We start from the raw sequence: 24,645 nt of genomic DNA on the forward strand, positions 1-24,645 counted from the left end.
AAATAGAACACAGGAACTGGCAGTGGGTGGCTCTGACTGAGTTGCAAGGTTGAACCAGATGACCCCCAGAGGCCCCTTCCGACTCTGACACCTCTATGGTTCTACAAGCTCATGTAACTTTGCAGTGCTTTTCCTGGTTTTTCACATCTCTGACTTTGCAAGACAACTCACAAAGCAGCACGTCAAGGTGCTTCAGCCAGATAGCACATTACAAATTCCTAGTGGCTAAAGCAAGAAAAGCTATAGTACAGACCAGTTACATAGAGATGTCATTCAGCATCTGCCCAGTAAGCAGTAATGTGACAATACAGTGTCCCCATTATAATACAACTTTTTTTCCCCAGATTTCTCTCTTAGGGAGCAACACTTTACAGCATTATATGCAACTTTGGAAGACAGAAAGGAAACAGGTCAATTTAACAGCTGCTCTCAAACACACAATGACACTTCACAGTTAACTTGTGAGCCTCCTTGATACAATGCTCTATGTGGACCAGAGAACCAGCATAGTTCTCCATAGATATCTTACTTTTCTCCTAAAGCACTAAATTTCCTGCTGATTAAGATGGCACAGAATAAATAACCATTTCTGGAAAGTTGGTGGTTCTCTTGTTTTCCAAGGAAGTATATTGTGAAGGAGTCATACTTCCAAGAGCGATGTATTAAAAAAAAGCCCAGCACTGCAAAAGCACAATGAGTGGAAATCAATTCACTAAAATGAGGGAAGGTGAAACTTCCCCAGAAAAAGCTTTGCAATTTTAACACCAGCACCCCTCTCTATATATATGCTCTACATACCAAGGAAATCATTCTAGTCTAAAGGAAATCAGTCCCAGAAATGTAAAGCTGGAGAATCACAAACTCCATTTTAAAAAAGTAGGTAACAATGATGTTTAGGTAAAGTGTAAAGGGTTAAAACCTGACAGTTGTCTCCCCTGTATTTTCATATTTCTTACCCACCACAGAGGATTATTGCCAAACAAGAAAACACTTTCCCTTTTATGCAACAAATTATTAAGTTTCTTACACAGGAAACCCCATTTCAGTATTTTCTTTTCCAACAGCAGAACACTGACTCATCCTACAACAAAGCATGAAAGTAAAACATTTCTTTTCAAAAGGCAGTCATGGCTTCAACTTTGTATGTCATGGTACAGGTATTTTAGGATAACCTTTAGGCACATGAAGTTTGACACACACATACCACCCTCTTTAGCCTCCACCTTCAAGTATCATTTTCTGTTACTGCACTTCTCTCTATGGCCAGGCAGATTAGGAAAAGGCTCTAAACATTTACCGAACACAACAGGGTTCTACTGCTAGGTGAAGATTTAACCATTTGCTTAATTGCATGATGAAGCCCACAGATGATACTGAAGAGAAACTACATTCCAGCATTTCCTGCTGAAAACACCGAACAGCAGCTGATAAAAGCATTTTATCAAAACAGCACATTCAGCGTTCTCATTAACAAGAGAAATTCTATGCAAGACAGTGCATCCAATGCAGAACTAGATCTAGAAGCTCACTAAGAGGTCACGTGGGTGGTGGTAGATCTGCAGTGGCTTTGATCAAGCAAAGTGCAATCTAGCAGTCACACTTGTACTACAAGAAGAAAACAGTATCCATGCTAAGACATTGGTCTTGCTCTGGGTAAGTTCTGCTGCTTGACATCATCAGCTTCATATCACACACTAGATAGTCCCTCACTCTACTGTAGACTCCCTCTTGCAACCAAAAAGCCAATTCCCCTGTATAAAGAAAACTCAGAGTAAAACTGACCTGTATTTACCCACAAGCTAACGACATCAAGCATCAATGCTAAGTAAATGCTACTTAGCACAGACCCCAGCTCAAGAAGACAAATCCAAATACCAGAACTGACTGAATCTTCAGAAATTTTTCCCGTGCTTCAAAGCAGAAAAGCCATTACAAATAAATGTATTCTAGAGAGGATTCTGGAAAGTTGCTCTGTGGAAACCTAGTAATCGTAGACTATCACAGTGCATGCACAAGGAAAGGGCAAGAAGAACAGCGCAAGGGGAGACTTGGCTTCCAAATTAAGTCCCTCACAATGATTTACATAAATAATTTGCTATGCACAATTTTAATTTTGAAAAAAAAAAATCAAGAAACATGGTCACAGACATACTAGGTATATAGAGAACAATGGTTCTCTCTCGCTCAGTACAGTAAAGTCTAGGACAGCAATATCTCACAACTGGATCTTCCACATAACCATGAAATATTTTATCTGTTGTCTGAAGAGAGGAATTTCCTTTGGAAACAGCAAGTATTCCTGCTTCAGGACATGCATTTGCATGTGCTGGTAAAACACGAATATGAAGTTTGCTAATAAACTTAAAAAGAACAAAATAATTGTTTGTTTGTTTGTTTTTATGAAATGCAGAGCCAAATCAAGCATTTTCTACAGGCTTCTGGATAAGGCCTTGTGGATAATTTAGGACAAATATTTCTGACAAGACGCAAGTTTCTAACATGGACCGTAAAGTTTAAATTTTTTAAAGCTGCAAAAAATAGTAAACCCAACTTAACTGGCTTCCTGAAATAACTGGTGTATTCAACAGCAAACGATTTGCCACCAAGACAGTGGAAAACAAGAAAAAAATTCAGTCCTAATCTTCACCTTTATAAACTTTTGAAAGGCTATTCTCTAGGTCAGAAATACTTGTGGAGCATTAGCTGCAGAAGTGCTTCTATACCTTGTCAACAGCAAAATACTGGGCTCTGTGAAGAATTCACTGTAATTTCAGAAATGTGACAACAAAAGTATGGGATGCAAACACCAGCATGTAGGAGCCAGGTTCCTTTGATAACTAATTTCAGTGAAAATTAAGACCATCAAGTATTCATTCAGACATTCATGTCTAAAATGGTGCACCTTCATTATTGATCTTGATAACAAGAACCCAAACTCTTAAATTTTCATAGGCTCAGCCGGCATGTGTACAGGGGTTCGCCCCTGAAAAACGTTCAAGAGTCTAGTATGGCTTGTCATTAAGCAAATTTTCTTTCTAGCACTACAATTTCCTTCCCACAATACATATTCTACATTCCTTGTAGTTTTCTGTCCCAAGCATTAAGTATTGCTCGAGTCTCAGGACACTGATAAGCACGGCACATATCAGACAGAAAATCTGTGCAAGGGCTGCAGCAGGATAAAGCAAGAGAACAGATTAATCAGTATTTACCAGTATTGTGCCCTAGTGCCTGCTTTTTATCCCCCATAAACGAAATCCTGAAGTTAGAGGAACTCGACCGTTAATAAATCAACTGTTTCAGTTCTTATGTCCTGAGGATTGACTCTCCTAAAGCTGAGAGGTGAGGGCTTCTGATATTCTCAAGTATGTTTGCAGACTATTTTGAGACAGATTTTCCCCAGACATCTGCTAGAATAAAAGAATTTGTCTGAAGTAACAAGCAACACAACAACATGAGTTCAACCACTAAATGGCAAAGTGAGTATGCTTGCTATGGAACTGCATGAGACTCGCCTCATTCTGATGCTCTCAGTGAAGTCAAAGTGAGCATTAGAACCTGAAATAAAATTCAAGCAGTTTAAAAAAGAGCCAAAATCTTAGATATGTCACACTTTCCTTCTCAACAGTAACTCCTACCTACTCCATCATATAATGTGCATGTAATAGCACATTTCCTTTATCAGTTTTTCAAATTATCGCCCTTCTAGAAAAAATTATCACCTTCCAGAAAAAATAAAATTAAACCCAATCTCTTCATCTTCCAGTATGAGTAGTGGGAATCTAGCATATACCTCCCATGAGCCAGTCCTTTATGTTCTAAAGCACTCAGTATAATATCACTTCGACCACTTTCTCAAAGGCAATGGACATATCCATTCTTAAGGAATATGACTCATGATGGGCACTTCTTAACAACACACAGCTGCAGGAGACTACCCAGAGCAAGAGAAGACATTTTTGAGAGCCACCCACCCTATGGAACTCCAGTGTCTAGTATTTTTCCAGCTTCTGTGCAATGGATGCCTTTAACCCTAGTAGGTTTTTCCAGCAAAGATTCTCAACTAGAGTTATACAGTGGGAATTCCAAAGCATCTGGCTATGTACAGACATATCAGCATTCCCTCCAACAGAGAGATGAAAAGGAGAAAATTCCTGAGGATTTGTACCCTCTACTCTGCTTTCTGAATCCCAGCCTCCCCCTTGCCTTGGAATGAGCTCTGTAAAGCAGTATCGGTTATGTACAAGAATCTCAGCTCCCTTCCTTTGGAGAGTTTCCCCATAAAAAGCGAAAGGCAAATCCCAGGACAGAGACAGGTGCTGGAGGGAGCAGGTTGCCTTAGGATGACTCGCCAGAAGCAAGAGAGCCAGCAGCTTTCTTCTTAGGGCGGGCTTTTACACTTCTCACAGGAAGCTGAGGAGAAATAAAAAGAGGCATCTTAGGCTAGTTTATTTTAACATCTAAATGTGTAACAGAAAGATGCAAGAAAGCAGAGTGAAAAATAAGACAAAAAAACAACAACATGACCCTAATAATGTCATCTGTTGTCTCAAAATGTCTGTTTAACCATTCTTTTTTTTTTTTCTCAATAAACAAATCACTCAATATATCCATCAAACCAGAAAAAGGCATTCTAGAACAAGGTATGTACAGTAGTAAAATCAAAGCTGGCTGTCCAAACAAAAGGTTAAACACAGATATTTCTGACTGGTAACATTCACATAACATTTCACTGCTCCAACTTTTCTGCTTCTTAACGTCCATCACCAGTGCAGTTCTCCGAAAGCTGTAGAAACAACCTGAACTAATTTGCACACTTTACTTCTGTGCCTTACATTCTAGATACTGGTAAGAAGAGCACATTTATTCATCTGTGATGCATTCAGCCCTGGCTGGAAATCTCACAGATCTCAGTCAAAGACCTCCTACAAGTCCTGCACCTGACCCAAAGACCCAACAATCTGAGCATAAATACCAATATGCCTGCAAAGGTCTTTATCGGTACTTCTGTATTCACAACAAACAGCAAAGAAGAGTTCTTTCTGACTTTTCATAATTTCACTTTGAAAAGTCCTCACTAGGAAGCTTCCACTCAAATTTTGAGCCTCTTTTTTCCCTGTTCCTGTCTAATAGAGAAGACAAGAAAGAAGAGGGGTCAACTCCAAAATAAGCCATAGAAAGATCCTAGTTAAATTAAAATGCATCTTTGGACAGAGATGTCTGTTTTTGGAGAAAATCAAAAGCCACCTGGACCTGGTCCTGGGAACTGGCTCTACATGAGCAGTGGTGAATTCAGAGAACCCATCCAACCTCAATTATTTTGTGATTCTATTACAAGGAGCACTGAAGCACATGCAAAGGTTTCCCACACACTGTAAAATCAGTTTAACAGTACAACTTAAAATCACACCCTAAGCAATTACTTTCCTTCAAACTATTTCATATTTAGCCTGAATAGCTCGACAATGTGAGTCAGTTATATAGCATTCTTTATCTTAGATAAAAATAATAACATTAGAAGTCCAAGTTGAATCAACCCCAACTTCATAAAAAGGGAGAAGCATTGTATCATGTACAAATCAAACCATAAGAAACACGCAAGCAAGTGTCAAGACCTGGAAAGCAGCACCTCAAAAAACATTTTCTACAAAACGCAGATGAAAACACCTGGAAAAAAGATTGCTAAGCTCAAGTGATTCTTGGACACAACTGCATCTACTTTCATGTATGGTTTATTTGAATAATAAGAAATCAGGCATCTCATATTCCACTGAATGGCGGTAAATACCTTGGATCATCATGTGAACATAAGGAGACAGCTGAGCAATCACTAGTTACTCAAACTTCAGGAACAAACTCCAGGAATGGGGTAGGTAGGACTGGTGTAATTTCCCATACCTAAGGTGTAAAAGTCAAGGGAGGCCTAAGAGGGTACACAACTGCTGCATTTAGATCAAGAGAAAGTGGCTGTCCCAGAGATAAATGTCACTATTATGTATTCAGACTGCAGTAGATAAGAGAGAGGATATTGTCAACAAAACATGTTAAAGATATCTAATGCTCCACCCTTCAATACAAAATCCAGATGAAAGAAAAGCTGGGTTCTGGCTTATGACAGAGGCTTACAGGCATGATAAAAATTCAAAAGCTAGAGACAAGTATAGCAAGTAGACGACAAATCCTCTGATGTAGGACTCAACTAGAAAAGACAGTCCAACAAAATTTATATATACAGCTTCTAAATGCTGAGACTATAAAGCTATAGCCTTTCAACCAAGCTCACAAATCAATGTCAGTGCTGGAAATTATCTATACACCAACTAACTCACTTCAGCTTTCATCACCTTTTTAGGAGTTTTGAGACTCTGGGTTCGTTTAGGAAGTTTGTCTCCTGCATCTTCATCTGATGGGTCTGTTCTAGCATCTGACGGGGTTCCATTAGACCGATGTGCCACACTGCTCTCCTCTCCTGAGGAGTAACACGAAGCTAAGGAACAAGAGCAAAAGTTTTAGCAAATACTTTTAAAGAATCTCATGAGGTTTTAAATGGCCCATCCTCAAGGAACACATGACAGAGAGACCATCTTGAATAATGATTATGGGATAAGTATGGAATAAGTACAGAGATGTATATTAAATAAGAAGGCTCTAGGGAAGACAATGCAACTTCTCACAGATAATTTACAATCTTGTACTCCTTTCTGAGACCCAAGGCTCAGGGAAGCCCTCCTGGCTCACTATCAGAGGTCTCATACAACGGCCCAGCTGGTGCTCTGTACCTGAGTCTTCAATAGTTTCCAGAAGACTTGCACCAGAGGGGTGCAGCTGTGGATCACGGCTTCGCATATGCACAGTATCTTCATCTCGGATCAGAGTGAGATCCTGCATGCTGAAACTTCGAAGCTTCTCAGACAAAACTCCCTGGCCCTAAGAGGACATAAAATTAGGGTGAAAGGCACCTCACCAAGATCATATCACATGGAATTATTCATTCAGAAGAGGAGCAAAGGTGCCCTATTCCCCACTAGGGTACTCTGAAAAAAACAGAGAAGTGAAAACAACAAGAGGTTAAAGCAAAATCCACTCCACTCCCCCTCTACTTTTTCTAAGTCAAAGGATGGGATTATCTGCAAGGCAAACAGGAAGGAAGGAAAAGTAGGTTGCTGCCAAACAAGTACTAGTATCTCTAACAGACCCACAGCACCTAACTGCTGGTACACAAAAATAAACTGCTGGAGAATTCATTAATATTACAGAAGGCACTGCATTACCTTTGCAGCTGCAGTAACCGCTGCATTGGCAGCAAGGTTTAACCCTCTCTTGCCAACTCGCATCATGGTTTCGTAGCTCTTGTCACAAGCCTGAGTAATGTATTCATCAATTTCCTAGGAATGCAACATGGAACATGGCATTTAGTTGCTCGTTACAAACATGATCAAAGTTTCCTCATCATCACCCTTAAAAACACAAAGCTCATCTCTTTTTTCAGACTATTAGCATCAGGTGTCATTGATCACATAACTTGAGTTTCTCTGCTAATTACAGAAAACATGTAAATGCAGCTTTAAAATACAGTATGCTATTTCCAAATTATAACTACTGAAACAAAGCAGCTGCTTATACCAACAATGTGAAAAAACAGACTGGCTAGAGAACATGCTCCTCCTATCGTGATTCAAGAGGCTTAACTACTGACAGTGACTGTAAGGGCTCATGACACTGGGTTAGCCAAACATGCTTTCTAAGCATTAGGCAAACTATTGGCTACACTGCAATCTTCAGTAAGCTGCAGTATGACATCATTGTCAGACACAGAATCATTCTACATTCACTAAGGTCAGCACAAGCAAGATTCATTGATTTCAGTTTTTATTGTGGCATAACTGAATTAGAAGTCAATCAAGTCCCAGACAGGTCAGTATCTTCCAACAAGCAAGTACCTTCTCCTTATTGGAGAGCGTTGGGTGCACAAACTTCCTGTAGAGGACACTGGAGCCCTTTGTGTAAGGGGAGAGCAGCCAAATCACAAATGCGATTTTCAGCTCGAAATAAAAGGGAAACCTGAGAGAAAGAGGAAAAAAAAAAGAAGAAGAAAGAGAAAGATGGAGAACTGGAATCAAGATCAGCACAGAGACAGATGGAGATAACTAGCAGAGAGCAGCACAGGCAGAAAGAGTGTAGGCAAGGTAAAGGCTCAGAAACAAGAGAATCAATTATTCAGGTCAGAAAAGCAGAACCCTTTTTAGAATCCTAGGACATACCTTCTTCGAGTATCATTTAGTCTTTCATCCATAGCCATGAAAACTCCATAAACAGGGCATCTCTCAGCCCTGCAAACACACCAAATTACAATCTGATAGCTACTCTCAGAATTCTGAAGTTTCTTCAGAGAGCACCCACCGGCTGTTAACATCACATTATTTTCCCTTCTCAGTTTCCAAAATTTTCAACTATGCATCTTAGTAATGTCACATTGCTGCTAAAGCTGATGGCTGTTTCTGAAACTTCCAACAGGTACTCCTCAGATAAGACACAAAAGCAGGGCCAGTGTAAATGAAAAAGAGCAGGCAGAACGTATGCCTGTCCTCTCTAACCCTTATCCAATAAAGTCTAGAAGATACAATAGCAGAGATTGAAACAAGTGAATAGAAATTCTCTACTGACTCAATCAGTAGGAAGAAACTCCTGTTTTCAGAAGTCCTTTATGTGAATAAGCTGAAGTTCTTATACCTTCTCAATCTTTGTCTGCTTTTCAGATTTTATGCAGGTAAAAACAAAGCTGCTGAGCACGTTTGTATGGCATGTATAGTACCTCATGACTCTTAAGAAGATGAAACTCTTGACTAACATTGTTTCAGAGATGTATGCAAAGCTCAAACACTAAAGCAATGAGACAACTGAAAATACCCTGTTTCAAAGTTGAAGCCCTGTAACAATGAATTGTCATTTTTGGAGGCCTCCATATTGCCAAGCATGACACAGAACATCGAATGGAGTAACAATCTGCTTTCTTCTATTCCAGTCTGTCCCATCCTTCCTAGAGAAAGCCAAGTTCATCATGCAAACCACTCACAGCACTGACATGCGTGTGATCTGTTCTTCCACATAAAAGCCTGTCAAAGCAAAATAGGTCCCTTCCTTCTACAATTTTAAAGGTGTCTTTTAGACTATCATTATTCAAACTGTACCAGTTCACATTAACAGCTTCTCAAAAATATTTCAAGTTATGAATGGATGAAGATCCTTTTACAGATACTGTGCATTTACCCTAACTTTGTAAGCAAAGGAGTTGAAACAGCTAAGATGGCAGATGCTACCCACAGTATCTAGAAACCTGCTAACTCTTCACAGGGACTGAAAACTCCTAAAGGAGACAAGAGTTGATTTTCTTAACATCCTAACAGTTCTCCTCTCTGCTTAAAAAAAAGGCACAAAACCAAAACAAAAACACAGCAATAACAAAAAAAAAAAAACAAAAAAACAAAAAAACAAAAAAAAACCCAAAAAAACCCAAAAAAACCAAAAAACCACAATGTGCCGCTAAGGAACTCACCAAGAAAGAACAATGTCTGTGAGTGTTTCTGCAGTGGTGAAAAAGGCAAATACAATCCAATACATCATCCACTTCACCTGCAAAAGAGCAGTCACTCAATGGACACACATCAGAACCCAGAAAAAAAAGTCAAATGTCTTCTCAGTATAAATGACTCATCTCCACACATTAAGACGGATTCAAAAAGAAGGCATATATAATCTGTAATGGACACATACTAAACGGTACATTTTGGTCTGAGAAAACATGTAGGATTAACTGTGCTCTAAATAAACACAAACAGATACATTGATGAACGAATGCCCTGAAGCAACATTATGGTTCAACAGTGTTAAGGTCCCAAATGACCTATCCAAAAGGATATATCCATTCACTTGAAGTAAAGTTACATTCTTCCATATATCATGAATACCATAAAAAAATATATACATGCACATATATAAAAGCATAAGTCTCAGCTGCAGCCCTGTATTTTCCTGATAGAAAAAAAGAAAAACAACAAACAGAGCAACCTATTACTTTGTGCTAACTCACTAGTAAGCATTCTTTGCCTTAATCATTACTCCCAGAAATCCCACAAGCAATTAATTTTTCTCTTTAAATAAAGGCTCACCGAGAGAGGTATAGAAGCAAAGAACACGCCACATCAACCTAATCTTCTTGTTTAAGGGTTAGAGTAGATGTATGTACTACTATGACACATTTGGACGCCTTTTATCTATCTCTCTACTTCCTCACACCCTTATCTGGGGCAGTATTTCTTTCAAAGCACAAAATAACTCCCCCCTAACAAACACAGATACACACTGCTGTTTTGGTAACTGGCTACAAGCTTAGAATTCACTCAGCTTACTCCTCAAGAGGAGTCAGCTGAATTATAAGGAAATTTGCTAGTTTTCTATCCTGTTGAGAATTAAAAAAGAGCATAAGTAGCAGATAAATGAAGAGGACACCTCAATTAAAAGCAATTTAACACCCTGAGTGTCATCAAGAATTGGAAAAAAGGACTAAACTGAATCAGGGAAATGCCACATACTATATCCATACATTAATCAATCGATTAAAATGACACAAACAATTACGTTCATATAATAACGACTTGTTGACAATCCTTGCAAATACTATAAAAGCAAGTATTTCCCCAACCCTGCACGTATTGGAAAATTTGGTGATCTGTTCTGGAAAGACTCTCCACAAGTTTCTCATAAAAGAAAATTAATCTGTCTCCAGCTGCTCTAACACAGTGATGAGTAGTTAATAATCCAAATTATTTCCACTTTACTTCAAACCTTTTCACAACAGAAAATAGCAAAAACTTATATTGTATGGCTCTCTCCTGCCTTTTTCTTTTTCTTGTATCATCAGTTTGGACAAGACCAGGAGCCATTCAGCTGATCTAAAGCAACTTTTTGAAAAGAATGATTAAGTCCTCAGTGCAGCAACATGAATCAGCTCTTACATGAAGAAGTGTGTGAATAATGATAAATCTAAGTTTGCAAAAAGGTATCCAAAAGGGTGACAGATTTCAGAAAGCCTATACACCAGTAAATCTTACTTCAGCATTAGGCAAAATGATGGTAATAATAGTAATAAAAGCAATTAGCAAATACCTACATATATATAATAAAACAAAGATTAAGGGCTTTTTTCAGAAAAAAAAATCACAAGTATAGCAGAACTCTTATGTTTCCATAAGACTCTGCTAGCTATAGTGCTTTCCTTACAGGGCAAGGGTATATGAAGCTTCTAAATAGTTTCTAACAGGTCTATACAAACACTTAAAGAAACAAAATCGTCAGGGATAAAAATGAAGGGACTATTGAGGATTAACAATTGGTTAAAAAAAAAGGAAACAAAGGATAAAATAAATGGCCACTTTTCACAATGAGGAAAGTTACCAGTGGAATCCCACAGGAATCTGTTGAGATCTGTGCTGCTCATCTTCATGAAACATCTGGAAAAGGCTGTGAATAGTGAGATGACAAACTGTGCAGAAGATACTTTTCTATCCAAGAGATTAGATAGGAGTTGATTAAAGGATTCAAAAAAGGATCCTGCTTGATCTCCAGCTGACATTTTGTCTCTAAATGGGATTAAATACAAAGCAATGAATTTACAGTGTCTCCTTTTTCCTAGTGAAAACTATTGCATTTACATATATTAGTAGATTTCACTCAAAAGAGGTCACTGTTGGCAGCCTTAGTGTAAGCTTTGTGTTTATTTTTCACTCTGCTTTGTGTTTTATTTTCACTCTGCTAACAGAATGTTCAGAGTACGAACTGAGAACAGAAAACATTGTTTTGTTACTGTTTAAATAAACTTCATGTTCACATCTTTGATACTGGACACATCTCTCACCTCTGTCTCCTTCTGGCACCCTTCACCCTATGCTTTAAAGCCAAGGAAAAAAAAGAAGTATAGCTCCTAAACAAACTAGAAGGATCCTAGTTTTAGAAGTCCCTACAGATGATCAGAAACTAAAAGAAGAGAAAGCAGATGGGAAGAAGCCCTATTTTTTTCTTACAGATTACAAACACCTTCCAAAATTGTGGGTTGAATGAGGCTGCATGTTTTTTCAATTTACTAAAAGGAGGCAGGAGTCATTTGCTGCTCACCCTGATGATGACCAGCTTCAGGCACATATATAGTCTCCCGAACTTGCACCAAGAGCCTAAACAAATTCAGCAAATGCGGAAGCAAAACTGGAATGTATACTTGACCAACGCTGAAGACAACACGTGAAAAGAAAGAAATTGCTCTTAGGACAATCTGAGCTACTAGAAGTAGTTTGCCACAACTGATCAAGGATTTATCCTGAATTTTTATCATGGTGGTAGAGAACAGTAAATTAGCACTGTACTGTGGTGTCACTGATGAACTGTTTGTGGTAGCTTTGTCTGTGTCAAGTCAAGCTTCACTACACTACTTAAGCACAGATACACCTCTAAGACCTTTCTCCACCACCAAACCCTAACCAATGCTGGTTCTTAAGCACTATGAGCAGGCAGCAGTACATAAAAGAGCTAGATTTGAAAATGGGCAGAACAGCATTCAAGTTTTCTGCTGACTTTTCACATGAAGAACATTTTGAACAGATATTGCCCCTTCTGCTACATTTTCTCCTGTCTTTCTACTTGTGTTGAAAAGGAAGAAGTGTTTCAAATGTAACTGAATTAGACAGATGGCAGTCCAACGTCTAACTGCTTATTTCTGATGCGATCCTCTCACGGAAAAATTATTAATGTGCAAGTTTTCGCAGTTCAAATATATTTTCTTGAACCACTCTGCTGGAATCCAGACTAACTACTTCAGGAAACCTATACCATTGAATCACTAAACAAAACCCAAAAATTAGTGCCATATTTTTCCACATCATAGGTCTTGTCTCAAATGATCTACTCAGAATATCGCTTCTGTAAGAAGGCAACACATTACCACAAAAAACATCTGGTGTTGTAAGTATGGTAATTGCAGCAAGGGTGTAGACAGAGAGAGGGAAACGGTTTCAGAAGGGATGGAGAATGAAGTTTTAACCAACATAAAACACTGATCACAAGCAGATGGCAGGCAAAGTTGATAGAAAGCCATAAACTAAGCAGGATTATTCAACCCTTTGCGAGAAAACAAAAGTAGTACTGAAAAAGAAGGACACAAAGCAAGGATAAAGTTACAAGAAAGAACTTGTCCTGGACTTTCATCTGCTTCCAGACTGCAGTGTTTCCCCCACTTTCCCCTCCTCACTCAGCATCGCCTGAGAAAATACAGCCCACATTGACGGGTTGAAAGCTCCCATTTCAGTAAGCACCCATCCTTGGCAGCTTTTCCAGAGACGACTGGAGCTGCTGCTCGGGCGGCCTGGCTGACCCGAGCCCCTGCGGAGCCGGAGTGCCATCGTCCCGAGGACAGCCCGGGGGCTTTCGAGGGCGGCCGCGAAGGACGAGGCGGGCGCTGCGCCGGCACGGTGAGCTCGTACTCACATATTCCTTTACGTTTTTCGTCTTCACGGCCTTGTAGGAGGAGTACGCGGGGTAAAGGGTGCCGAAGATCAGCCTACGAGAAGCACAGACCCCTCAGCGCCTCGCGACGCCCTGCACCGTCCCCGGCCGCAGTGGCGGGCACTCCCCCTGGGATGCCGGTGCCGGCGTGATGCCGATCTCCGGGCGGGGCTCAGCCGCCCTCACCGCGGCACCGCCCGTGGGCCGCAGCAGCCCGCGCGAACCCGCCCGTCTGCGGCCGCAGCCACCCGCGAGGGCGCCCGCCCCCCCTTCCCGGGCGTGGGGTCCCGCGGGGCAGCACTGACGCCACCGCCGGAGCCCCGCTCTGGGCCGCGGCCCCCGAGGGACCGCCGAGGAAGGGCCCCGCCAGCGGCCCACACCTCCCCGCGCCCCGGCCGCACGCACTCACACCACGAGGCGGGAGATTATCCAAGAGACCATGGCGGCACCGGGCGCGGCTCAGGGCTGAGCAGCGGCGGGAGGCGGCTCTTAAAGGACAGGTTCCTGCAGCAAGCGCAGCTCCGCCCCGTGTGCTCGCATGGGAGGAGCCGACGCGGCGGAGGGAGAGGCCGCAAGGCCCTCAGCATCCCGCCGCGCTGCGGAGCCCCGCGAGGCCGCCCCGCGCTGGGGGAAAACCCCGCGTTCGCTCGCACCAGGTCGGGAGGTGCGGCGGGATCCCGGGAACGGAGCCACGGCAGCGGAACGGCAGCAGCGAGGTAGACGAGTGGCCTTGTTGGAACGATGGCAGAGAAGCAACGTGCACAACGTAAGGAAAATTACAGGACAGTGCTGAACTGAGATCACGAGCACTTGGGAGGACAGAGTAAGAGAGACAGCCGAAGAAGCCATCTTCGTTCCAGTTGCCTCCTCCAAGGAAATCAAGACAACAGCTATTACATGCTGCAAACAGGGTACTTACGTGTAAGAGCGTTTCAGAGTTCCACGGCTCCGAGTTTCGCCCAAAACCGGATGCAAAACAAAACTCAGCTAGCCAGTACTGACGTTTACGTTATCAAACCAGAAGAATAAAGGCTGTTACTTGTAGTTTCCAGGTAATTTCAGTGTTGCCAGATACTCTTTCTCGTAAACTGAGAGGTCAAGGATTCCTTTGCTAACTACACAAACGAGGCTGAACAGTGTATGTGTTGGAATATTATTCTTAGTGTGGGGTGGGAAATGGGTATAAATGTGTATTCTTAAGCATACTGGAGTACCGGAAACTGTTGTATTTTAACAGGTCACCAATGAATACTGTTAAAAGAATCTTCCTCCTCAGTCAATGCCAGAGTTCGTTACTGGGTCCCTGGAAGCCTGTACGTGTATTACAGTCATGGATTGATTAGGCCCTGTACACAGATCTCTGAATCACGCTGAGATAACTATTACATAAGTTGGTTTTCAATGGAAAAAAAAAAAATCACCAGAAATCTGTCATGGTTCTTCAGCTAACAAAAAACAAAACAAAAACAAACAAAACACCAACACACAAACAAACAAAAACCCCCACACAAAAACCCCACCCCTAAAAACCAAAAAACTCAAATCCAAAACCCCTCTCCAAAACAAATCTCACAAAAAACCCAACCAGCCAAACAAAACAAAACAAAAATGGATGGAAGGCACTACGGCAAAGTCTCATTAGTTACCGATGGTTGCTGAAGAGCTTTTATGATAAGAAATGAGACCAAGGAAAGAGTCATAACAAAAACAAAGAGCTGTTTGGGAAAATATTTCTCATGAATGCATGAAATTCAGTATAATGAGCAAAGAGACAAATACAAAACATTGACAACTTCCCATTACATGCAAGAGATGAAAACGCAAATGTCTCTACAGACAGCAACAAAGAACATTTTATCACAGTCTGCTTTTGGATATGAATGGCCACAAAATGATTGCATAAGGGACTCCACAATTTACACCAGTGATGGCATAACTGACTTACTAATAGGATAAAAGGAATCTGCTTTCACACATCCAAATAACAAGCAAAACCTTCAACAAAATTACTACCTTTCTAACTGCATCTGTTTCCTACTGGTGACCAACACAGCAACAGGTCTGTTACTTGAGTAATTTGTTCATGCTTGGTTGAGCGGAAGACGCAAACAGGAGAGGGAAAATGCAGAGATCTGGTGAGTAACACACATGATTGTGTGAGAGCGCTAAATAACTGCAGCATGGGTAAGTTACACCTAAATAAAATATGCCTTAGTGTTTTAAGCTATTTAATGTGCCATGGGGCATTATGAAAATCTACAGTGCATTAAACACAAATGGTGGTAAGAACAACAGAATCTCAACATCATTAGAGAAGGTGGTGTTGTAAATGTAGTGCCAGCTCACTGTTTAGTAGCATGCTATGCTTTAGAACAACTTCAGAAAATATATTTTAAGCCAGCAATTTACATTTAGCAATAAGTTGTTAATTTTTTTCCATATCATAAATAAAAATGAAAGATTAATTATTTAACTGACCTTTCCACAAGAAGAAATTACTGGTAGTTTAAGGGCTATTTTTGCAATAAAAGTCAGCTGCAGGTTAAGTGAAAATAAAAATATTAGTAGTATTCTTTTTATTAAGTTATTAGTAATATTGTATAATGCAGTGTAAATAAGACCTAACCAGGAAAGCAATTCATCACTTTTTTTCAAATTAAGGCTGTATGGGGTTTTTCTGCAGCTGTGTTACTGCTGAAACAACTCATGATAAACTTGTGTTCTACAAATAGTCCAAATAGGTCACCAAATATCTATCAATCTGCTACGGCTAAACAACAAAGCATGGAAATCAAATAAGTTGTTCCTCGAATAAAGCAGCTTAAGCAAAGCTACATTAAGAAAAATGCCAGGTCAGATTCAGAGATCCTGCTGAAGCTGAGGTTCAGGCAGAAGCTGCAGTGATGAAGAAACAGCAATTCATCACGGCTCAAGAATATAGGATTCCCTCTGGAAAAGTTTAGCAGACTAAATATGGGTCTTTGGAATACAGGTGAAGTCGAAGAACACAATGGGAACCCTCTCTGAAGCATAAAAGTGCAGATTGTATTGGAAGAGTATCAAAAGTTGAAAGAAGTAGAGAAAACAGAAAAAGTGCAAGCTGACAGCCAAAAATGACACCGTGGACATGACAGCTGGAAATTGTTCTGAGAACATTTCTTTAACAGTTTTGCTTTGCGACTGAAAGCTGTTCTTTTAGCAGATACCTTCCTAGAGGAAACAGCTCTATTTTGTTGTATCCAGCTCTTGAAACTTATATTACCATTTTCCTATTAGACTATATAAAGGCAGAGATAAATAAAAAGCTCCCCTTCAAGGCAGGGGAATGAGGGACATAGGAGAGAAAAGTAAGATGATTTCTGCCTGGTTATTTTTCAAATACATGGTGGGAATGTGCAGCTCTTTTTCAAAAGTTGAGAACAGGAATCTTTAAGACACTGCCAATTAAGAGGAAAGAAGCTGTGGGCTGATTTTAGATTCTGAGATGCACTGGAAGATAGTACACACAAGCAGGCATTGGCATGCATACCAGCTATTGGGGTAAGTTTGGGGAAACACTGAAGTTGACAATTAGAAGATAAGATTCATTACTGTAACCAGAACTGGGAAGATGCACTGTCAACATCTCCTTCTATGCTATGCTTCACTCACATGCTGTGTAGTTTCACAATCATTTTCCACTGAATCAATGCTTACAAGGTGTGGTTGATACATGAATAAATCACTAGTGTGTCATATACCTCAACCAATACCTCAACTGTAGAAGCTCAGAGCTATCTGAGCTATCAAAGGGCTATCAGGAGCGAGGAAGAAAGGAAATTATACATACAGGGGAGCAATAGTTTTAAATAATATTCAGGCCTCATAACTTTTATCTTATTTGGATTGTAGGTAAATTCCAGTTACTGCTTAGCATCGAACATCGCTGCTCCAATTCTGATTCCACATCTTCAGGTTTTACAAAAGGCTGTCCAAGAATCTTTCACAGAAACAACACATGGAACATAACTTTAGATGTGTTAGGTACTTATTTTTTTCCTATATTTATGTTGCCTGGTACAGTTGCATCAGAGTAAAGATTTAGGTTTTGTAAAATTAAACATTGCATGCTGCTACATTTTTATTCATTATCAAGAAAAGGGAGGCTTTTGGTTGAAAAGAAGTGAAATCTTCAGGCTGGGGACATTAAGGGGACATTACACCTTTACACGGTTGAGTATACACCAACTCTCAGTATTGTGAATGCAATCTAAATTCACTAGGTCAGGCCAACAGCTATATATTCCTGAATTCTTGCTTCATCTTGTCTGTAGTTACAGAGGACATTGGCTAAAAGATATCAGAGTTTAAAGCCCATATTAAAAAATGGTGCTGCCCACTGTCTCATGCCCCTCCATTTAGTAATGGCAAGAGAGCATTAGATAGAATAAGTGTGATGACTGCAGCAAACTATATTAAGTCATGTAAACTCAAATTTTTATTCTCCCTCTGCTAAAATCCCTATGCTTTTATGATGTCTGCTTTATTCTGCTGACATTCTATGTAAAATACCAGCTGCCCCTTAAAATCTTGATCTAGAAAATACTGTGATAAAAACTACTGATTTTATATCTTAAGTCAATTTTATAACCACTTTGGCTGGCTACTTGTGGTATAATCTCTCTATGATACGTCAGAACAATTTGATGATCTTTGAGATCTCTTCCAATGTAGGCCATTTTATGATTCTATGGTATTTCTTAATTTTAGTAATCCCTCTGATTTTGGCTGAATATATTACTTTAGGTTGATTGTACTCCATGATTAGTAAAAAAAATTCAGGAGACAGAAGCAGTACTTGATAGACTCAAACTAAACAAAGGTTTAGAATGAGACGCAAAACCCTTATTGTAGATCACTGGATTCAAAATTATTCATGCTACTGTATTAAGATACAGCCAAGTCTCTACCTTTTTGATCTTTATCCAATTCTAATGCTTATACACACACATTCATAAATGAGGGAAACATCTCAGCTATAATTAATCTGTATGCACAGAGTACAACAGATGTGCACAAGAAATTGTACACAACAGAATACAGTGAAGCTGAATGATTCATGTGTCTGGAATAACCCTTTTTATCTCCAGCAGATAAATTAGCCCATATTCACAGGACAGCTTCAAGGGTATGAGGCAGCAAAAGCCTGTGACTGGACTTTTCACCTAACAACCAAACTGAGAAGCTGCTAGAATGCCACATGTCAGTGAACAGAACTGCTGCTGCCATCACAAACTCCAATGTCAGAAACCACAGAACTTTTACCACCCCATCCTGGTCTCCAGTGGAGAGGGCATCTCTGGACCTGCTGGGAAGATAGAGACGGGAAGCACAGTACAAGAGACGTTTTTCATGACAAGACAAATCCTCTACCCAAACTACCTTGAAGAATCAACAATTAGCAGGCAGCTTGGTGCTCCCAGCACATACTTGGGATGCCAGGCTAAACCACATAAGCCTTCTGGCCAAGCACAGCAGGTCAAAATTAGCAGGCAGCCTACACTGCCAGGGGCAGAGGCTGAGACAACCTCAAGGCAGGAAGATCAGTGTACAGGTATGAAAAAAACTGCCCAGGCTGTTACAGTAAATGACTTTTATTTTTTAAAAAATGAAATAACCGTGAACATATTAACAGGCCTGCAAGTGGCACTACAGTACAGCTGGAGATAAGGTCAATACATTTCCCCATGTACCTGGACAATGAAATCCATTGCATCAATGCTGACATTAGTAAATTCTGAATACAGTTCTATCAAGCAGGAACATTTTACTTAAAATAGTTCTGGACAAAGTTGACACCAAAAGTTAACTTTTCCTTCACTTTGGAAAGGATATATGTTTTATAGATGTTTTCAGGTAGCACTGGTATTGGGTGAATATTGCCTGCAGTCACCAGTGCAGGGAGAGATGTACAACATCTCCTTGTGAGAACAGAGTTTATACTCCTTTTTACTTTTCATTCTGAGGAAGCAGGGTGGCGTAGAGAGAGGGGGGACAATAGGTGAGGTAATATGGGCAAGGGAGGTGGGATGTCAATTTCTATTCAATTCTCCTTTGGCTGTTTTTGTGCTATTTTGGACTGCTTTTTAAAAATCACTTCTTGATTTTATTGAAAGGAAGACTAAATGTAATACACCTTTCCTTGAAAATCCAGGAACAATTGTGGTACTTCAAAAATACTAAAAATATCTACTTTCATGAAATATTAACTGTTTCACTACAAACCTATTTTTTCACTAAATACACAATTCTCTTATTTCTGGAGTCTCCCTGGGGGAAAAAAAGTGGGTTCTCCCTTTAGTTCTGCAACTCTACAGAGTACAGAGAAACAGCTAGAAGAATGGGAGTGCAGAGAATAGCTTTATCCTTTTCCTTGGCCAGTATCTCACACAGGGAGTTTGTTTGAATTTCTGCAGTTGGGCTACTGTTGGTCACATTCTTTCAGCAGTTATCAACCAAGTCTGCAGTAGGACAACCCACCTCCAGCACATTCTGTCTAACTTTGTGGAGACTAAGTAGGCATGAGGGAAAAAAAACATCCACACTCTTTCTACCATTTTTGATCATAGTATGCAGGAACACCAAGTGGCTTCCATGTTCTCTCAATTTGCGAAGGCCACAGGAAAGAGATATGGCACCTTTTAGAATCTGGAATTCTGCATTTAAGAGTGCGACCTTCCATTAGACCTTCGGTGTTGAGGCAGCGTAGAAAACAGTGGCTGAAGAGTGTAATACTGACCACACCAGCTCCCAGTGAGAAGCTTTTGCTCCTGCAGAGGCAGTCGTGTGCAGTCCCTGTATATACCATGAGCAATAGGCCTACTTGACAGGGCATTTGGAATTAGCAATTCCTACGATCTAGCTAGTTTAGATTCATGAGCTTTCAGTGTGCCAACAGCATCTTTCACTGCATGGTAGATAATGTTCTTCACCTGCAACAGGAAAAAAGAAAAATCAACTTCTACAGACTAACAAGGAGAGTCTTACATAGCCACGCAATCAGCTTTGACAGCTGAATTTGTAATAGTTGGTAAGTATACATGAAATATATACTATTTTGCTTCAGAATACCAACAGCACAAATTTAAACTGTCACAGATGACAAGTATCTTAGACACTTGCACTGATTTATTAACTCATTTTCTGGTCATCCAGCAACATATATTTACTTGTGTTGTTTTAAGATAATTCCTTCTCTTGTGAGAGCTAGGAGGAAGTGCAGTACGAAGTTATACATATATATATATACATACATATATATAGATATATTAGTTTATTTTGAAGAAGTCCTTGTGATCAAAGTCACTTAGAGACTCACATGAATCAAATCTAAAAGCTGCTAGAAAATTATATGGTTTAATCCTATGAAAACTAATATGACACAACAAATCATCTTGTTGTCTTTGCATGGCAGCTAGAAATACTTCAAATTTGTGAATCTTGCAGAAAGACAAGCCCATGATGAGAAATCCACTAGTACTCACTGCTATCTTTTTCACAGTTACCTATTTAAGAATCAAAGTTCTGTCTAGTTTCTGATTTTTTTCTGATCTAAGTTTATTTGAATTCTGTTTCCAGGTGCTGAACAGAACAGTTTCGCCTCCTAAGTGAGTAGCTCAATTGCACTTGCTCAACTAACTGGCAACCACCATCATCTTTTCCTGATGTACATGTGACCTCATTTTTGGTATAATTTATGCAGCTGTTATTGTCTCTGTGTATTTTAATATATGAAAATATAGACAGAGGTTTATATAAAAATATACATTAAAAATGACAAAGTTTTTTAAAAAAAATATGGAGACAAATAAAACCAGTATTTCTTTTCACAGGGTTACTGAGTTGCACTTTTCTTGGGGTTTTTTTTTAATAATAAGCGTTATTCATTTGCAACCTCTTAATTTACAGAAACATTTCTGCATTTGTATCATCACAGCTGAAGAGGCACAGTGTTAGATGCCAGAATGAGAGTTGATAATACTTCTGCTTTCCTTTATAATCCCATGAAAATTCACATAGAAATTTATAGCAAACTTTCACTGAATTGGTATGAGAAAATTAACAATGTAGATTCTGACATCCTTGGGTGACATTCTGGAGAGTGACCGTACTTTGATGAGGACAATCATTCTTCAGATCTCCACCCTCCTTCCTTTCACATACGTGTAATTACTGATACACAAAAAATGCTGACAACAAAATCTGCAAACAGAGCAGTTACTAAAGTTGCTTCAGAAGCATTAGACAAAATCCAACACAATATCCTATGGCCTTCTTTCCGTACAACTTACTGTCTTACATCAAGTGTCCTTGTGTATCTATTATGTTCTGTGCATAATTATTAGTTGAAGCAGTCATGGTTCCTCAAACCAAATCACATTTAATTTTAAGACTAACATATGTTGGATAAGACCTTTAAGATCATCGAATCCAACCACACACCTAACAATGTCAAGTCCATCACTAAACCATATCCCTGACTTAATTAAGCCATTCGCTTTCAGAGTTTTCCTTTAGGCAATAAAGAAACAAATAGAGTACTTGGTCAAAAAAACCATCTCTCTTCAAAACAAAGCACCACTCTTTCCTTTTTAAGATTTTTTTTTCTTCTGGTCTGCTCTGCTGTCATTAGGATTCAGCCATTCAAAAGCTTATTAACACCAATGTGTGCATTAATCTAATGGGGGAAAGTTCTCTGGAAATGCAAATGTCTATTACTAATTTTTGTTTACATAATACTGTAGACAGAAGTACTTTATTTTAAGTAACATACCTATCAAATGAGAACCTCCAGATTTGTGGGAAGTCGTTACTCTTTCCTTAGAGATATATTTCTAGTACTGAAGTAAGCTGGCCAAACACAGGATGTATTTAATGTTTACTGACATAAAAAGGTTACCTGCAGTTTATCCTCATGGTTTGTATGAGTATTAGACAGATGCCTGAACTCCTGGGTCAGACGGAAGCAGTGCTTCACGTGTTCGGGAGATACAAAATCTTCTGCCACTTTAATGCAGCTGTACAAATTATGGACCTAAAAATCCATACCAAATGACTGATATATAAAGACAATACAAACCATACAAAACAAAACAAATAAAACCTCAACACCCAAAAGAAACATCAACAACAAACAACAAAAACCAAACCCCCAGACAACCCCCCAAATATTTAGGGTCTGCTACATTTACTTATCGAAACCAGAAACTGACAGAGTTGTATCTAATAGTAAAATGAGAACAACATACACGACATCTAACAGGTTTCCTGTTCTCCCATATATATCAGTGTTCCCTAAAGTGAGTTCTCTTAACCTTTGAATTTGGTTTGCTTGGCTGAAGTTTCACTACACAGAAATGCTTTCCCTCCATTCGTCCCAGTTTTTTTCCCCCTGTAATTTCATCAGTTATGTACACATCATTCAGATTTTTAGTAATGTAAGAACTGCATATGTAGAAAAAGAAATCTTAAGTATGCAATATTAATTACCAGTTATTTTAAAACTGCAGCTGTTGTGCCTCCAATTCAATTCTATCTGTCAATATGGCCTGTAGTTGGTATAGTTACCTGATGGGGAGCACCTGCAGGAATGAACACGGCATCACCAAGGAACTGCACTATTGCCCAGCCTTGCACACCATACTCATCATATAGTCTCTTACGTAAGGTCTGGTCCAAGTACCAGCTTTGGTCATGAATGGGGTCATGATCTGGAGGATTTTCTTGGCCTTGTTCTTCTCCAACCTAGGGCCAAGATATGGGGTGGAAGGAAACCATGACACAGCACCTTGATATTGCTGGCTCACAAAATGGTCTGTATCTAAAAATTTAACAAACTATTTCAAGGTAGAACATGATTTTCATCAAGGTCATTTAGGTCTTAAACAGCAACATGCATTAGTATGAAGATTCCAGACCAGGCAGCAAACCTGTGAACATACTAACTATCAGTGCCCTCAAAGACAGAAGTGCAATACCTACACACTTGATGTTGATAGCAATTTGAATCATTCAGCTGCTATAAGCAAGCTAGTCAAGGAACCCTGTAAGCTTAAGCTTTCTTTGCAACTAGCATACCTTCCGGAGAAGTTCCCGTATCTTTTCAGCATCCTTGGCAGCATAGATGTGCCACAATGCTCCAGGTTTCTCTCTTCCTTCATGGATTCGCTGCTTTGTTACATCATCAGCATCTCCCTCATCAATTGTTTTCAGAACCTCTGAAAGGGGAATCCATGTAAGAACTGCTCATGTTTTGACACAGAGAAGAGGAAAGAGCATTTTGAGCTACTAAATTCAGTCACACTGCAACTGATCATATAGTGCCCTTCCTAAGCTCATCAAGCTTCACAGAATTCAGTGAATGTGTCAATTGACAGCTAAAAAAGCTCCGTTCACAAAGCTCAGTCTTGAATTTAAACTAAGATACAATTATTTAAACACAAGGAGAAGAAAGGGGAGTAAGCTACTCTTTCTTCTCTTTTCTTCAGGAATGTACCTAATTTCTAGGTACAAAACTCTGCTGCTCCCACAGTTGGAAACTAATGAAGCATTACTGCACTTTTAATTATGTGCTGCAAATGTTGCAAACTGTCTTGTATATTTGAATTATGTATCATAGAAATTACAAGCTTAAACAATAAAAGATACTCTTTTTACAAACACAATTGATTTTTAGTGTACAGAAAACAGCTTTCCTTAAGCATTACCATCATCATGGCTCCCTTCCCCAATGGGAATCCCAACATACACCATGACGTTAACAGCATCAGACACATCCAAGTGCAGGTTTGTGGTACCAACTCGTCTGTCTTCTGCAGTAATTAAGCCTATAACAGAGTGCAAAATAAAATAAAATTCTGTGACTAATCTCTTATAGAAATAACCTAGCTGAAAAACCTGTTTAAACAGCTAACTTTGTACGGCAATGAGAGCAGAAAACAAAGTCAAAGAGCAACTGAAACAGGTATATTCATGTCACGTGTAGCGTAAGTAAAAAGTTTACTGATAACTAGTATTTTTATTTTACAGGAAAACAGAAGCAAACCTTACCCAAGTCAT

General features: G+C 39.6%; 2 protein-coding genes and 1 long non-coding RNA gene across 5 annotated transcripts in view; 1 reads left to right on the plus strand and 2 right to left on the minus strand.

The window, feature by feature from the left end:
* Positions 1-991: 991 nt before the first annotated feature.
* Positions 992-14,741, minus strand: REEP2 (receptor accessory protein 2). 2 transcript variants are annotated; one of them, XM_058034613.1, is made up of 8 exons: positions 14,468-14,741; positions 13,531-13,603; positions 9,554-9,630; positions 7,941-8,061; positions 7,272-7,385; positions 6,780-6,927; positions 6,345-6,487; positions 992-4,413 (listed from the first exon to the last, which is right to left on the minus strand). In XM_058034613.1, the coding sequence occupies exons 3-8, from the start codon at positions 9,619-9,621 to the stop codon at positions 4,339-4,341; spliced, it is 669 nt and encodes a 222-aa protein (XP_057890596.1). In that variant the 5' UTR covers positions 9,622-9,630; positions 13,531-13,603; positions 14,468-14,741; the 3' UTR covers positions 992-4,338. The 2 variants fall into 2 exon arrangements, with proteins under 2 accessions (XP_057890596.1, XP_057890593.1); XM_058034610.1 differs by lacking the exon at positions 14,468-14,741 and adding an exon at positions 13,958-14,075.
* Positions 14,742-14,872: 131 nt separating this feature from the next.
* Positions 14,873-22,469, plus strand: LOC131089732 (uncharacterized). Its single transcript, XR_009115267.1, has 4 exons — positions 14,873-15,683; positions 17,440-17,571; positions 18,678-19,141; positions 21,166-22,469. It is a non-coding gene; the product is annotated as an uncharacterized LOC131089732 (long non-coding RNA).
* Positions 19,166-24,645, minus strand: part of KDM3B (lysine demethylase 3B) — a 47,483-nt gene continuing 42,003 nt past the window's right edge. Inside the window, exons 20-24 of one of the 2 annotated variants that reach the window (XM_058034608.1) lie at positions 24,294-24,413; positions 23,665-23,804; positions 23,155-23,331; positions 22,487-22,621; positions 19,166-20,519 (exon numbers count right to left, since the gene is read on the minus strand). In XM_058034608.1, coding sequence (XP_057890591.1) covers positions 20,439-20,519; positions 22,487-22,621; positions 23,155-23,331; positions 23,665-23,804; positions 24,294-24,413 — 653 coding nt within the window. In that variant the 3' untranslated portion in view covers positions 19,166-20,438. Of the gene's footprint in view, positions 20,520-22,486; positions 22,622-23,154; positions 23,332-23,664; positions 23,829-24,293; positions 24,414-24,645 lie in introns of both variants that reach the window. The other variant, XM_058034607.1, reaches the window with a different exon arrangement.

The sequence above is a fragment of the Melospiza georgiana genome, chromosome 15 (assembly GCF_028018845.1).
Source record: "Melospiza georgiana isolate bMelGeo1 chromosome 15, bMelGeo1.pri, whole genome shotgun sequence".
Lineage (NCBI taxonomy): Eukaryota > Metazoa > Chordata > Aves > Passeriformes > Passerellidae > Melospiza > Melospiza georgiana.

What these genes read in the sequence shown, in the direction of transcription:
- REEP2 (XM_058034610.1), bottom strand. Translation starts at nt 13,989, where the DNA reads ATGGTCTCTTGGATAATCTCCCGCCTCGTGGT. An exon ending in CGAAAAACGTAAAGGAATAT is followed by an intron (nt 9,631 to 13,530) that starts GTGAGTACGAGC and finishes GCTCTTTTGCAG; the next exon opens with GTGAAGTGGATGATGTATTG. An exon ending in CGGTTACTGCAGCTGCAAAG is followed by an intron (nt 6,928 to 7,271) that starts GTAATGCAGTGC and finishes ATGTCCTCTTAG; the next exon opens with GGCCAGGGAGTTTTGTCTGA.